The following is a 16,612-nucleotide window of genomic DNA, read 5'->3' on the forward strand; positions in this document are numbered from 1 at the left end:
GGCAAATGATAGATTCACATGCATGAATTCATTCACTGATTAATTATGTGCGCTATTTCCTTCATCACTTCATTTGGATCTATTTTGATTGGTATTGCTATCTTTGTAACGATACAATCTTCATTATGGTTTTAAATAAACTCAATCACTTTGCGTACATTTAAATAATTTAAGTTTCAATGATGTAATTGTTTTCTTTTATCTAAAGACTAGTTAAATGTGCCCCAGAAATTTCTTAATTGATCTTCACTGAATCTGTTTCATTCTCTAACATTTTGATGCCGGTTTCGGCCGCATGACGTAACGCTATCGCGTAAAATACACTGTTTTATGTATGTGGATTTGAATATTTTAGCACTACGTGCTTTTCCTTCATCAAATGTGGATTGAGGCGCGAGAGCAGTCTTTTAATAACAGCAAAACCACGTGTTCGAGCCCTGCGCGAATGTCCCTTCGCAAGTCTCTTCTGAATTACACCCACGCAGTTAATCTCTCCTGCGTCCTCCAGAGCCTCACGTAAAATATTCAATGAATCCCCAGCGGGAAAAGGGGATGAGGCTCTATAAATTCCGCATTGATGGCATCTACGCAAAAAAGTTGTTCAGCGTGATATTTTTAATGGGCGTGTTTTTATCAACAAAAACCGTGCGTCCAAAAGAGTTTCAGGGTGAAATTTGTAAATGGTCAATATTGGAGCTCTATGGCGACAACAAATTCGATTTGCTGTTTGATATTTTCGCAGCAAGAAATGAAAAGTGACTCGGATGGCGCCAAGTTTTCTCTCCCACACTCTCTCTCCCTCTCTCACACGAGTACATCAATGTTTATCGCGAAAAGTACTTGGGCAGACGCTTGGGAGACGCGCTGAGGGGCGAGCAGAAGGCCTGTGACTCACATATTTTGCCAATATGTTCCACATTCTCGGGTGGGCGAATTGAGGGGTCGCGCGATTGGATGGGAAGAGATAAGGACTCAATATTTCTGAATGTGTTTCCATGTAGCAGTCATTTCGCGGGGAAATCCTCCTGGGAAAATCAATTTCTTAATCTTTTCATCTCTGCGCTCCAGTTCCTGTGCCACACATGCTACACAATTAAATGGTCGGAAAAGGAGTTTCGGGCGTGTGTGTGTGTGTGGCAAAGAATTGCCATGTCATGGTGAATCCGGTGAATAGATTTCCTAAACGTGTTGGCTTTTGAGTGACTCCTTGAGAAATGAGTTTTCACATCGAGGAAAAGTCACTTTGTTGACTCTTGTGAAATATTTGATGTGAAAATTCAACAAGTTCTTTATCCAACGAGCTGTTATCACTTAAAGAGCGCCATTCTGTCGATTTTTCACGTCAATTTGCCCGTGCAAAATTCTTTTGTAAGTGAGAAAAAATGGCAATTCAACAGTTTCATTTCTGTCCAAGCATAGATGTGTGATGCATATTGAATATTTCATGAAATTGCCAATAGTGTCTTGGCAGCAGCGAAGATGGAAATCATCTGAAAGCTTTACACAATGGATGTTTCTGCTGAATAATGCGATGCTCTTTCAATTTGATCACGAAAACTTTTGGGAGCACGTACAGAATTGCATGAATATTTGTTGTGTTTCTTTAGTTTTTCATGTTTGACTTTTGGGTGAGAAGAAGAAGAGATTTCGCGTGTATATTTGGACATGGAATTGAAGGAGTTTGTCTTCTTGTTTTCCATGCATTTTTCAGACCTCGCTCCGCCGGGAATATCCTGACGCGACGTCTGTGTCGCAATCGACGACGTGACGACAACGAACTCTACCGCTCTAATAGCTTCAAGTTCGAGAGATTTGACCGGAAGGAGGGACAGGAAGTGGGCGGATCTGAAACACTGCCAAAGCAGGTGAGTCACTCTGTGCGGATTCCCACGCTTTTTAGCTTCCTTATCGCGCCAGCGACAGCAGATTGATAAGCTCTCGAAGCTTCAATACCTTTCATCGATCAATCTGCCACCTAGAGTTTTCCACGAATTTTCCTTGCGGGTTGGTATCCGTGATATCGCCACGCACGGCGGATTTTCCCCTCAATAGAGCTTTCTTAGAAGCCAAGTCGGCTCAATCGCAATGCGTCGTATCGGGCGGAAAACTACGTACATATTTCTCAGAATGGGTATTATTGATTGCGTGGTAATTCAATTTATCCCCGTCTCAATCCATTTGTCTCACGGATATTAATTCCCTGCTTATTGTGAGTGACACTTCTGGACTGAAATCCAATCCGCATGTCTTGTTGATTATGTTTAAACACAGCACACGAGCTTAATGCCTTTCCGCTGGTGTATTGAAAGTTTTGTTGTTAGAGAATTAGTTTCACTCAATTGTACAGCGTGAAAACTTTCCGACGCACAGTCATTACATGTTGGATTTCCTCACAGTTCATTTTCATGGATTTTCTCTGCTGACGCTGCGGAGGAAGGAACCAAAATCTGTCCGTAAGTTTCCTCTCACAGCATCACACAGTGGCGAAAACTTTTTGCGCACGGGCTTAGAAAGGGGGTGAGCTTTGGGAGGGAAGACCAAATAGGAGGGTGAATTTGAGACGAGAGAGAGAGAGCGAGGATGAGATTCACAGAAGCACACATAATGCATTTTTTTCCCTGCTTCCGCCCAATATGTTGACTCTGGATCTCGCAGGAAGATGTATAGCGGCAATACAACTGCTCTCATGTGTGCAATACAATTGAAATGGTATAAAAGTTGGGATTTTAAATTTCATAAATTATTCATTTTATTCTAAATCAACACGGAATAGACAGAAGGAAAAATCCTGCACTACTGGGAATTTATTAACAGTTCGCATAAAAGTGTGCAAACTTTTGGGAATTGAATTTATATTATTATAAACTCTGTGAGAAGATTGATCTTTAAGCAAGTCAAACTGACTTAAATTCATGCTTGGTTAAGTGTATATTTATTTAAGGAAGCATAAGAACATAAACAATAAGCAAGACTCTTAAAATGTCATTGTAATTAAAATAAAAGGAACATGAAAAATAGCAGAAAAAAGTGTAATAAAGAGAATTTTTGACTTAATCATTCAGTGCAAAGCTTTAGAGATTGGAAACATTTGCATACCTTCATTGGCATTGGACATCAGAGTGCACGGAATGTAATTTAATGCTGAAAGCTATTTCTATTCAATAGATAATTGAAAAATTTAAGCTTACAATAATTCTTTCGCAACGACTCTTTGTTAATCCACCGCAAAGGAATATATTCAGAAAGACAATTAACGCCTGAGGTGCATCGCACGTGGGTATTAATGAGTTAACGTCTCCAGTCGCAGACATTCAATACAATCACCCATTAGAATTGCTGAAGATGTCGTTGAGAAAAGCTCTAATCACAGCCTGAACGAGGAAAGACTCCTCCATTCTCACCCTCTGGAAAGTCTTCCAACAAGGGATTTATAATTGAAAATGATTCTCACACCATTCGACGTCCTCGATTCAAATGACACTTCATAACACACTCCAATCCTCTTTCACCGAAAAGCCTTTCAAAAGAGATACACGCGATTTAACTGAATGGCTCTTATTTGACTTTTCATTATACCTGCGCTGCACACACATTTTCAGCTTTCAGTGCGCTGAGGTAAACCACAGTCAAATTGTATGCCTTTCAATCCCACTTGCAGCACTGAACTTCATTTGCTGTGTGGCTTTTTTTCCCAACCACAAGTGACAATTTCAGTCAAACTACCGCATGTCACGTTCAAGGAGAAGGTTTTTCCTCCGGTGAAACACAGCGAGAAAAAGAGCACATCACGAGTGGGATGTAAATAAATTCATCAGTGGGAATAGATGGGGAAAAAACTTTGAAATTAGTTACATTTGGCAAATTGATTAGAATTACTCACGCGAAGCTTTTTCATTCTCAATTTCCTTCCTCGGCACACCATTTGTCTCTCTCTCTCAACAAAATGCGAAGGGAAAAGTGAGGAAAGCTCTGGATTAAGGCTTCAATATGGCTCAGATGTTTTTGGTGGACACGAGAAGATTGAAATACACTCTGCTTTACTTGTCATCTTAGGAAAGCGCACCAATCGTTAGTCAGTCTGCGGAATGAAATTTGAATCTTTGGGGAAAGCAGTGTGTATTTCATGCATAAATTTAATTTTTACCCTCCTTGGCTTACAAAGAGGGTTTTGAGTAGTACAAAAAGATTATAGAGTTTTCTGCCATCGACTTTCCAATTGAATAATAATGCACAAAAAAGAACCTGAGACAGACGCTATGAGAATAACTCAGCATTGGATTTTGTGTAGGGCGATTAAAGGGATGAGCAGAAGCCATCGTGAGTGGGTGAGAAAGTAAAAGTCACTTGAGTGACCGGAAAAGGAATCTAATTTGAATTTGAAAAGGCATGAATTCACTTTGAGGATAAAGGACTTCACGAGGGTGACATTTTTATATCTCCACCGCAAGTCATCGTCAAGAGAATGAGGAATATATTGTGACGAGATATCACAGAAAGAGAGAGAGCTTTCAATGGAGCTCAGTGGGATTTTTCCAGTATAACTTGCAAATGGAAACTTGCGATGAAGGGAAAACTTAAAATTTATACCTTTAATATAATATTTCCTCTGGGACTTTTTGGGGTTGAAATATTTAAATTTTCCGAAGCGAGAAATGTAAATTAAACAGCAATTTAATGAATTTTCATCGGCATTCAAATTCAATTTCATGTAACATGCTGTTCATCGTGCGGAGGCATCAATTTGTGTGCGTCTGGAAAATTAACTTTCAAACTTAATGGGAAAGTGTATTGAAATTTGCCGAAACACCACATCGCCCCCGAAGCAATAACGTAATGTGAGTTGATTGTTGTGGGCGGAGGGGGAATTATTGGGAAAGAATTTTCCCGAAGAAACACTCGGCAAATGGGATATTAATTGGCCGCAACATATTTTTCAACTACATGGCGATTTAAGTACCTTCAGAGCATTGAATTGTGGGTAAAATGTGAATATATGGAAAAGAAAGGCTGCGCCTCTTTCCCAGCAACTTGACAGATTCACTCACAACACACACCCTGTCTCACTCTCTAACCGTATAATGTAAGACACATCATCTGAGTATCCATAAATACTCATCCCACCAGCCGAACGCCTTCCATTGAATACGGGAATGTCAGAACTAACAAATATTGAACGTGGCAATAGGTCGTTTGTCAGACAACACCCGCCAGGATTAATAAAGATGAATTAGTCTCGCCTCCACTTTGAACGTACTCCATTTGACGGTGATGCATCATAAATATTAAGTTTCACGGAAAAAAAGAGAGCCCAGGAAGAAGGAGAATATTGTGTGGATATAATGGAGTCTGGGGTGCCATTTTTGTTTCTCTATGTCATCTTCAAAACGTGGTAAAATTCCTTAAACGACCCCATAAGCAATATTATGATATTGGCTCTTTCCGCCTTCAATTCACTCATATATTGAATATTTAATTGCCCGGGAAAATCAAATGTTGACAGAGTGAAGTAATTTCGCTGGAGAAAAATCCGGAAGAAAAAATAAAGATTGATGTCGAAGAATTTGCTTATCACATCAAAGAAGATTAATTTCTTAAATGTCTAAATGAACAATGTGAATTTCGACGCAAAATATATTTTGTAATTCACGTTATTTTGATCACTGTCACACAGTATTTTAATAGTATTCTGTCTCTTTTTTTGGGAAGTCTTTGTTTTTGCTCACTTCGGGTAGTGAAGAATCTGAATACGTTTTCCTGTCAGGCCATTATTTTCAATAGAGGGATGAAGTGTCTGCTGAAAGAATGGGGCACTTTTCTGTCTCCTAAGGATTTAGCTTTCATTTTAATTATTATCTTGTCGTCGCTTAGTGGGGTGCCTCGCAGCAAATCGCCTTTCGGCAGATATTCGTAATGTTACGATAAACTTAGGGGAGGTAATAAAATGGAAAATCCTCCAATTGCAATGATTTCCAGTTGGGAGTCTTGACAATACAGTATTGATTTGTGATTTCATCTTTCCAGACGAGGGATAGAAATGTGGTATTTATGAGATTTTATGGGAAGATGATGGGGATTTCATATTTTGCGTGCATGCACGCATAGTTTCCCCCCCAATTACAAGTCATACACATTCGATTTGCTGAACATGTTGTGCTGAAGGAGGTGCAAAAACACTTCTCAACCTCTGGGGATTTAGCTTGACGGACTTGACTGTTTTTTGTGTGTGTAGAAATCTGTTCAGTTGCTTAAAGAGAGTGAAATGTGCTTCCTTTGTCATTCACAGTAAAACTTTGCACACACTTTCACTGGATTTGTGAGCGAGAGTTTGAGGGTGGCGCGTGAATTTTATGAGTTTTATTTCGCCAGAGAAGATGCAAAAACACCCTGCATGTGCGCAGATGATTAACTTGATCTCCTCTTGCCGTGAAGACAGTGGATTCTGCAAATGCGGGAGATTGTGAGATTCATTACACCTGACGCTCTCATGAAATACACCTCATTTTCTGCCTCGTGTAGGAGTTTCTCAGTGGAAAAAAAGTCATTCTTTGTACTGGATTTTCATTTCCTCTGGTCTTTGTTGGATTTCCTGGAGGAGAATTTTCAATTTTCACTGGAGAAATCTCACGAGAAGTGAAGCGCAGAGGCGTTAATTGAATGGAAGGTGAATCTTCACTTTATCACCGCAAATTAGGATCTGGTGGATTTTGGTCGATCTGGAGTAAATATTTGCTTTATCCCCTCATTGAGTCTGAATATATTTCGCCGATAATATTGTGAGAAAGTCGCGCGTAAATGCTATTAAGCATTGTCTCCTCCTCGTGAGCAATATTGATACAGTCACTCGCACAAGAGGGGCTGTCGAGGCGTTTTGCATAAACACAAATAGACGAAATAGGGCCAATATTTGGGCCTTTGTGTCTTGTGTGTCACATTGGCGATGGGCGGCGGGTGGCGGGCGAAGCAGAGGTGACATACTCGTGGGGATGGGGTGGAAAATATTGCTCAGTGGTTGGTATGAAGGATTTTGAGTACCCCTTCAATAACAGCGGGTGGTTGCCTTTTTTGCCTTCCTGAGTCGACGGGATAAAAGGCGTTGTAATAAAAGAGAGAATAAAAATCTCTTCTGTGGTGAAAAGAAATAATCTGAGCAATATTGAATCCCTATTTCTTCAGCTCCCTTCTGTCTCTCTCGCTCATTGCTCTGTATGTGCGATATGCATAAAGTCATGAATTACATTTTCGTCTGAGGATTGCAATGAAAATCTCCAGGATTCAAATCGTCCTCCCAAGGAGGAATTTAAATGATTAATATTGGCCGTCTGGAATCGTTTAATTATTCCCCCTTTTAGATATTCTGTCCACCTTTTGAATGGGGAATTTTTCTAAATTCAGACAACGTAACCAAATCCTTTATTCCTCTTCTGCATTTCCCAATTTAACCAACTCCTCGGACGTGAATTTTTTACCAAATTGTATTATACAATTTGGCATTTTTATCCGCGAGTGGTGGAAAGAGGTGGAATGAGGCTTTATATAATTTGATTTCTCAACTTTTAATTCAGTAGCGACAAGTCCACAGACTTAATCATAGGACTATTCTAATTTAATGAAAGGGCAATTTAAATTGCCGATATAAAATGAGAAATGCTTGCCTCACTCAAGTTAGCAGAAGCCTTATTTCTGCCTAACATTTATGGCAAATTGTCACCTTTGTAGAATGTATTCAAAATCAATTGAATCGTACATTGTTTGATGAGTGTTTTTTTTGCTGAATTTCGCGACTTTTGCTTTCCGTTGTTCTTCTAAATTTGCAGTAATTATAGATTGTGTCCATTTGCTGAATGTGAAGACTTATGAAATCTGCCTTTTAATAAAGTACCAACGAAGATTTCTGCTGATTACTATCGAAATCATCATGTGTGGCGCGCGTGTGTTTGAGAAGAAAATATATGCAAAGTAATGGCAAAGAATTTAAATGCCAATTTTCATAACTGCAAACAATCGCCAATGATCAGGCCTTGTACTACATAAATTTTTTCCAAGTTGAAGGCATTTCCGCAACGAGAAAAGAGTGGATTTTCTATCAGTTTGTCTCTAAGTATTTTAGTATCGAAAAGTATTTGCTATAATTGTTTTAAATTACATAATTTACACAAAGGCGTTTGTCATCTCTATTCTTCCACTTGAGGAGTATTTGTGTGGGATGAGTGCGTGGCTCTTAGTAGTGGTATCCCGTCTGGGGGTTGAAGGACTGGCGGGCGCTCTGGACGGCCGGAGGAAGGTACTGCTGCTGGGTGCGGGCGGATTGCGGGAAGCCCTGTCCGGAGGGTCTGTACTGGCCGTCGTTGTAGCCCTGCTGTGGCGTCCTCGCGGCGATGGCCAGGGACTTGGCGATGGCCTCTGGGATTGGAGGTGGAGTGGGCAGGTGATCGCCGACAGGCTGGAAGCCGTTGGCGTCAGCCCTGTAGCTCACAGAGTAGGTCTTGCCGTCATCGCCAGTGTAGGAATAGGCGCCGGAAACCACTTGCTCGGACTGATCAGTGCCGAAGTTGTTCACGTGTCCCTGCTCCTGGTGCATGATTCCGTTACCGGTGGCATAGCTGAGAATCAGGGAAAGTTAGCAGGGCTGTAGATGGCAGAATCGCGCTAGGAAACTCACTCGAAATCATAACTGCCGTCGCCGGCGTTGACGTTGTTGCTGAAGCGCAGGATGGGGATCTGGGGTCCGGCGTTGTACTGCTGTGGCTGGTATTGTCCCTGACCGCCGAAGTTGGGCTGGGCGCGGAACTGGGGCTGGTGCGAGGCGCCAGCACCGGCGAAGGCGCCACTTCCAGCGCCGCCAAATCCGGCAGAGTGGCGGAAATTCTGGCCGCCGGGCGGCAAGTACTGGTTAGATGGCCGAGGGCCCTGCAGGAAGGGCGATCCGCCGGCGGACAGGGCATTGCTCGGTGGGGGAATGTAGCCATTTCCCAGATGCGCGGCCGAAGTGGCGGCAATCACAGAGGCGATCACAATGAACTGTAACACAAGTGCAGTACAGGAAAACCACTCGTTGGAGTGTGGCGCGCAAATCTTACCAATTTCATCTTCGAAGCTATAAAATACAATAATCTTATGCGAAACACTCTGGCGAGTTCACACTTCACTGGGCGAAGGTGCACGAGAGACTGATGCTAGTGTCTAAGACTCCATCCGATTATATAGCCACCTCGCAACCCGGAGATGCCATCTGAGAACTCTGCGCGCGATGAAAAAGTGATCGTCATGGAGAGGAGATCCCTCCATCATATTTGCACGCGCTCCGAACTGTGGCAGCAACACTCTTGTGTACACACACAAATCATAAGGCGCTATTATGCTTGATCTGGGAGATGGGAAAAATTGCCCGTACACACATTTACTCTAGGTCACCAGAGATTTTGTGTACAGCATCGTCACCTCTCACTTCTCACCTATCGCGGAATGATGATGATTCACTACCCCAGTAGCGCACTGGGAATGTGGAGGTTAATTCGATGCTGATCTCTGTGAGAATAGAAGTTCACGAGTTAAGGCTTGACTTCTCGAATTCATTTAAGAAACTTACAGCTTAAAGCTGTGAAGCTAGCAAGCTCGAGAGGAGTAAAACTGTGCCATGAGCTTTCTTTTGAGCAGTTATGAGCATTTATATGTTGCATTGAGTTGTTAATTACACCAAATCCGCATTTAATCGTCTCTTTTTTCATTCTAAGTTGAATACTTCATTCAAATTTAGGTTTTTTATACGTTTGAAATGCCTGAAATAACGTCATGCTGACTTCTTTTCGCTACTTGGGCACCTAAATGCGACTTACTTTAACGGAAAAGGACGTCGCTTGGGGAATTCTTCTCACATTTCATCTCATAGAGTTGGCTTTGAAGTCTTCATTACGAAGATCCTGGTTTAAACAATTACTTGTATTTCCGTTTTTTTGCCATTAGAGGCACTAGTCACGATTCTTGCCAACAAATCACGCCCAAACTTTGAATGATGCGAAGATTCTCATTAATAACTCTAAAATATGAGCATTTATCTGGTGTTTTATTTCCTCTAATAAGCGTCTGCTTGTATCAATAGAGCTCTGATCGGACAGAGTCTCGCGTGTTTGTGTTTGAAGAAGGTGTTTGGAAGTTAATTGAAGTGCGGAGCAAATGCTAATTGTTGGCTTCTTTTTGTTTCTCACTCCTCTTGTCTACTTATCTCGCAGACAATTTCAATCAATTACATTTCCTACCTTCATCGGTCGCTTACATGCCCAAGATTTTCGGCTGTGTGCTCATTAGGGAGCAGCGCCGCATGCTAATGACGAGGCACAGTCATGCAGAGGACACCGTGGTAATTTAGTGATGGTGCTGAGCAGAGCAGATTCAGAGCTCTCGACATGGGGTCAGATCGTGGGTCAAATCGGTGGATTGTGTCGAAGTGTTGTGAGCAGATAAATTGCAAAATTTTAATTGAATTGTTAGAAAGGAATGCACACTTTTATCATCTCAAATGCCTATGGGGAAAAATTGCTTTTCCTCATATTTTTCCACCTTAATTTCATACAAGTAATTCCTGACACGCTAAAATGGACTTCGGTGGAAATTTAATTTCAGGGCAATTTGCAATTTTTCATCAGCTGTTGAAATGTGTTTGAGCTGAAAAGTGGTGAAATGGTGTATTATAGTTATTGCTAACATCACACTCTGGGCGGCAATTATTGCAGAAGAGTTTAATGGCGAGCCGAGATGTCCAAAATTCATCCTTGTATTTTTATTATATCATAACGCTGGCAATGTTGGGCGTTAAATTACAAGTGCTCATGCATTTTCGTGCAATATGCAGAAGCATCAGATGGCGAATGAGGACGACTATTTATGATTTGGGTGTGTTGGGCGCAAGTGGAGTGAACTGGACAATGGATAGATATAATGGAAAATTTGCAGCATACGGTAAATCGTCAGATATGCAAATGTTCTCTTTCTTGTCGACTTTGACCACAGTTTCCCTCGTGTGTGTTGTGTGGCTTAAATGAATATTTAAGTTTTCCATATAATCGCATTTATCATCTGGAGCTTCTCCAGAAATGAATCTCCCCATATATTTTGCAAGAATATAATTAGGAAAAGGAAGGTGGAGAAGAGAAGCTATACATCTTGCGCTGTTGTGTACGTGAGACAAGGGAGAACAGTGACTTGCATCACTGACAAGAACGCTAAAGTGTTTCGCTTTTTCCGTCTCCGCACTTGACGGACTTTCATCTATTATCGTGCCACTGGAGGATTTTTCAACTCTGTCTGGCTTTCTTGTGATCCTGCGAGACAAATGAAGATTTTATTTGCAATCTTCCAAAGTGCTGTGAAAGTGAGACGACGATCAGTTCAGTGTCTCTCTTATCATTGTTTGCCTCGGCGCTTTGTTATTATTACAACTTGGTCAATGGTGCAATTTTTATGGGCGCAAATTAACTGTGGGCGAGGAATCAGAAAAACACACAGCGAAGGTTTATGTAATTTGCTAGCAATGAGTGATATTTATCGAATTATTGTTCGTCTGCTGTAACAATACAGAACCCAAAATCAATGACAAATTTTCATGCTCATTAGCATAATACTTGCATTTTTCCATGGAAAAGCCGCTCACGATATCGCGATGAGATTTGGATACTTAACAATAAGATTGTCTCAGAAAAATAGAGACAATAAAGAAGTTAATTATTGATTCAGTGTTGAAAGATTTCATTGATTTTATGACCTCGAATCTATACAATTTGCACTGTGCATTAAGGAACCATAATCCATCATTACTTAAAATCACAACTCCAAACAGAAACGAACGCGAAAGTCTGCTAGTTTTCCTCTCTCATTACTGCATTATAATGAATCATTTGCATTGAACACTGAGTTAAAGTCTATCAATCGATAAACACTTGCTTGATTGGCACATGTTCCAAGGAAGTTTCTCTCTGCATTTCATTCTCCAGTGACTGTGATTTCAAGGAAATGGCCAAACACTTGTTCCTCCACGTCGAAGACAGCAAATACGAGAGTCACAAGTGAGATTCATTGCAGTGAAGTGTGATTCAACATAGGGAATGACGAGCGCTGCACGGTGAAACTATCTTGCCCAACCACCGAATAAAATCGCCAAGAAGTGTAGGGAATGACAAATGCATGGGGGACGAAACACCCTCAAATTGTGAAGCCAAGTCGTCATTCGAAAGATGAGAGGAGAACTCGCAAGGTATCCGTTTTGCAGTCCACGCTCAAGTGTCTTGTGTGCAATAAATAAACGTTGCCTGGCACTCGCAGAGAATTCAATTGGGCTCAACGGGGAGGGACAAGGGTTTCCTGCGGGGATGCTGAATTGAAAGTGTGCACGAACAAGTGCGTGCAGAACGGTAAAAATCTTATGACAAAAGTTATTGGTGTATCAATTCGTGTGACGTCTTATTAATAACTATCTCGGGTGAGAATGTTTGATCTATACCAAATGGGGGACAATAGGAAAAAGGCGGAAAAGGGGTTGAAGAACTGCGGGTGGATTGCCCTCATTTAACCCTTAAGCGGCTTTTCTATGCATTTTTTTCCTCACACGATGTTGAGACAAATGAGAATTGCCACATCGAGAAGCAACCTTTCGGTCATTAACTCAACTGTATTTCATTTTACAGCCCTTTCGTGTGTTGGCAATTATTTGCATTTGTTTACCACCCACAGGAGAAATTAAATAAAATAGGCACAATTTTTTTGCAAGCAAATTATACATTATGCTTTTTTGATAAAATAGATGCTCTGCAATGTGATATCACATTGAATTTAATGTATTTATATGCGCTCGTGCGATGAGCTGAAGGCTCTGGAGAGATTGTTTGATTTGGGCATTTTTGGAGTGAAAACTTTATAATTCAATCAATGTGGCCAAATTGAATTTTCATTTTTTCTTTAGGAAGCCCCAATTTGGGCTCAATTTCAAATTGGTCGATTCAGCTTTTCGTGAGTGTTTTCGTACGAATGTTCGAGGGTATTGTTCGCGGCGGGGCGCTTCTATGTGAGGAGTTCGCTTTGCCACCAGAGAGGGCCAGAAGGGGTGGATTTTTCCGACATGGGAAGCACACTCCATGATACTGTCATCGATCGAAATTCCAGCTCTCTCTCGCCGGGGCGAGAGAATTCTCTCTGTGCGGCACAGGCGCATGTCTTCGCCGAACGACATGCGGACGCCATTGGTGGAAAGTGTCGTAATGCTGGGTGAGAAAAGCGCTTTTCCATCTGCTCTGGCCTTCCATGAGGGTGAATGAGAGCAACGAGAGCGCCGAGAGTGGTGAATGAGAGGATTTTCCTGAGTATTTGGTGTGTATGACATCATTGTCTATCTGCAGTATTTCTATAACCTTTCGCGTAGGTGGACATAGGAGAAAAAAAGGAAGTGCGAGTTTTCCTCACAGAACCTGTGCTCTTCTTTTATTCTCTCTCTCCTTATAAACTGACAGAAGCTCGCATCCTGTTCATTTGTGCGCGAATGTTGGTGACGAGAAGAGTTTGTTGTCCGCATATTTCCCACACTCTCTTTTCACTCTGAAACAATACTGAATGACAAATAAGACATTTTTGGTGAAATTATGTACAAATTTTAATACAAGTGATTTGTTACGTAACGTAATTAAGAGCAACACTGGCATTTTTGCATCCCAGTGTCATTTTGACGTGACTTTTGGGTGGCTCGATAGAGAGTGAAGACAGGGAAGAGAACATTCTTGACAAGAACATTCTAAATATTGTACGATTGATTTTCAATTGTCACTCATCTGATAACAAAGGTAAGCACCGCTCCACGCGAAGTCAATTGATAGAAGAAGAAAAAAAATGATCGAAATTTGCCTTTTATCTCCGCCCAACAACCTCCTCTCAATTGCGACTGACTTTTCCCATGACGACGACTCGTGATGACTCACTCGAAAATGTAGTGTTGACCTACAAAACGCGCCTCGTAACACAGCCACACGGTGGTGTTCTCGGCTGATGGGGAGAAGGAAAAGCGAAGGTTGCCACTTTTAATGATGGGGTCACGAATATATACTACAAAATTTTCCACATTGCCCTGCATTTTCACGTGGCGACAGACAGAAAGCGAGTGTTTTATCATTTCCTTTGCCTATTGCACCTGTATCACGGGTGTGTGTTTTCGCAAGAGTGCCAACAGCGGCTTTATTGCTTTTCTTTTTGGCCGAAAAAAAAGACAGAGCGCCACAAAGAGGGATGATGGAAGGTGAAACAACAGTCGGAATTTGTAGTATATTTGTTTGGCTTGCGCAATTTTGCGAAAATGACTCATTCTCGGGCTATTGTTGGAATTCAGCCCCGCGCTGAAGCCCCACAAGGGGTGGTAATTTGTGCCATGTGAACGGGCTTATGTGTGATTTTTCTGGTATTGACGTCAGTACCGGCATCTATGCTGTTTATGCTATAAATACTTTATTTTTCGATATCTCATAGGCAATATATTTTAAAGAGAGGTGCTCGGAAATGCCACCTTTTTATAACCTGAGCGCACACACTGGATTTCCCGGAAGAAGAGGGTTGAAGAGGCGGTCTATTCTGAGATATTTTCATATCCACGTGAAGAATTTGGTATATTTCAGGAGGGGATTTGCGGATATTTGCTGTGTGGGGAGATGAATTTTGGGACTGGGATTACTTTCCTCGTGAAATAGTAATGAATCTCATTTGGCGCGCTTAGGAGGAAATATCATCTCGGCGGTCGGTTGTGTCTGCGTAAAACATAAATTTATTGAAGAGACAATGAATGGCATAAAAGGGGGCACATTTGAGCGCGGCGTTCATGCGATAAATTATTTAGAATTATGGATTGTGAGCCTGATTTTTGCCGGACTTTTTGGCAATTCAATGCATTTTCTGCAGGAGATTTGGAAGGTCTTTATTCAGTATTATTGAGAGGTTTCAACAATTTTTCCACTTGCTCAATTTGTAAGCTTTTTCCCCACTTTTGACACCATCAGTGTCGAAAATATCAAATTTTTGGCACATTTTTCGACACAGCGATCGTTGCAATTGTTCTTCAGAGTAATCTTCTTTCAAGACCATCTTCTTAAGTCAAGTCCAACTTAGCATAAGCTGGCTTATCAAGAAACAACCAGCATTTGAGTGCAACTCTCTCTTATATGTGCTCTGTAATGTCTTATTGATTCGCTGAGACGCATAAACCTCACCAAAAGCGCCAAGGTAACGATGGGTTATATCTTTTATATTTATGTTTTCCTTTGTATCTCTCCCGGTGTCGAATGTATTTCGTCTTTCTTACATTATTCACCCTCGATGCGGGAAAAGTGTTTGTACTACACGACCAATATCCGATCTAGAACAATTTTGATGAACAATCCCTTTTTGGAATATTACCTCAATCGATGAATTATTCAGCGACTTCGTCTTCTCAAATTTCATTGCTGAAATCCTCTAACATTTCCTCAAACACGGCCAAAAGGCTTTGGCAAGTTGAGCGCCGCGGTGTGAGGAAAACTCATGACCATTGTTGAATTAGAGGCACTTAAGCTGTGAGCAGTAATTCGACGTTTGTTTTAAATTTACGGAAGCAATTTTTCCTTTTAATCGAGAAAACCTTGAAGTAATCGCTTCGCCGTGTGTGTGCGTGGAAGATGGATTCGGTAATTTAGAGAGTTGTGTGATGCCGCGGGAGGATGAGCAAAAAAGCTGACGGGTTGAATACTTAAAACAATTTGTTACAACTTTTTCTGCCTCTTCCACCGCCGAAATTGTGCTCAAATTTGGATGACCGGCAACATATTTGGATTATGATGCAATGCGATGCCTCTCGTTGCTCTTTGGCTGCGCTGAAGATGATGAAGAATCAATCATTTAATCGGCATCGAGAAATTTTTCTCATAGTATTTTAGAGGATTGTGCTTTGTGATGTATTTTTATATATTATATCCAATTAAACGGTGGGTATGATGAAATCTGGCATGCGATCGTATCAATTCAACAAGTCTTCTGCACCCACCTTTGGACGTCTTTTTTTTTCTCCGATTGTGTGTGTTATGTAGATCATGATCAACATCAAGGTTTGAAAGTGTATTGCAATAGAGTGAGATGAAGAAGTCAATGCGGCGTGCACAAAAAAATGAGAAGAATGAGATGAAACCATAGCGTTAAATGTGTTAAAAAATTCACCTGGTGCAATCACAGATCGGCATTCATCAGAGATGAATTTGAAGGAATTGCCGTGGCGTGTCTTTTGGCGCAATTTCTGTTTAGCCGCCAGATATGATGGTGATATCCATCAAAAATGCCTCATGATCGCTGTTAGTGATTAGTCGAGGGGAACTTTGCACTGAACACTGTGCCTCTCACACGAGCTTATAGGAAGAAATATTAATTTTTGTCTGCGCTAATTTGTCTTGAGTCTGTGGCATTGTCGTCTTAATATATTTTAATCCGCCTGATTTGCATAATATCTCGAGATTTAAAGTTTTGTTACATATCAAGTGAAGGCGAGGAATCATTTATTATATTCACCCTCGGCAGTGTGCGGAGGTTTATGTTTTTAAATTTATGACTTGTCATCATTTTGAGA

General features: G+C 41.2%; 2 protein-coding genes across 3 annotated transcripts in view; one reads left to right on the top strand and one right to left on the bottom strand.

Moving 5' to 3' along the window:
• Positions 1-16,612, top strand: part of LOC132257409 (uncharacterized) — a 45,510-nt gene that overhangs the window by 245 nt on the left and 28,653 nt on the right. For both annotated transcript variants that reach the window (XM_059754294.1, XM_059754295.1), the window contains exon 2: positions 1,712-1,865. In XM_059754294.1, coding sequence (XP_059610277.1) covers positions 1,712-1,865 — 154 coding nt within the window. The remainder of the gene's footprint in view (positions 1-1,711; positions 1,866-16,612) is intronic.
• LOC132257412 (endocuticle structural glycoprotein SgAbd-8-like) lies at positions 8,089-9,166 on the bottom strand. The gene is made up of 3 exons (XM_059754298.1): positions 9,078-9,166; positions 8,660-9,018; positions 8,089-8,600 (listed from the first exon to the last, which is right to left on the bottom strand). The coding sequence occupies exons 1-3, from the start codon at positions 9,084-9,086 to the stop codon at positions 8,219-8,221; spliced, it is 750 nt and encodes a 249-aa protein (XP_059610281.1). The 5' UTR covers positions 9,087-9,166; the 3' UTR covers positions 8,089-8,218.

Source organism: Phlebotomus argentipes, unplaced genomic scaffold, assembly GCF_947086385.1.
Source record: "Phlebotomus argentipes unplaced genomic scaffold, Phlebotomus argentipes genome assembly scaffold_4, whole genome shotgun sequence".
NCBI lineage: Eukaryota > Metazoa > Arthropoda > Insecta > Diptera > Psychodidae > Phlebotomus > Phlebotomus argentipes.

Coding starts and splice junctions, on each gene's coding strand:
- LOC132257412 (XM_059754298.1), bottom strand. Junction 8,601..8,659: donor GACGGCAGTTATGATTTCGA/GTGAGTTTCCTA, acceptor CCTGATTCTCAG/CTATGCCACCGGTAACGGAA.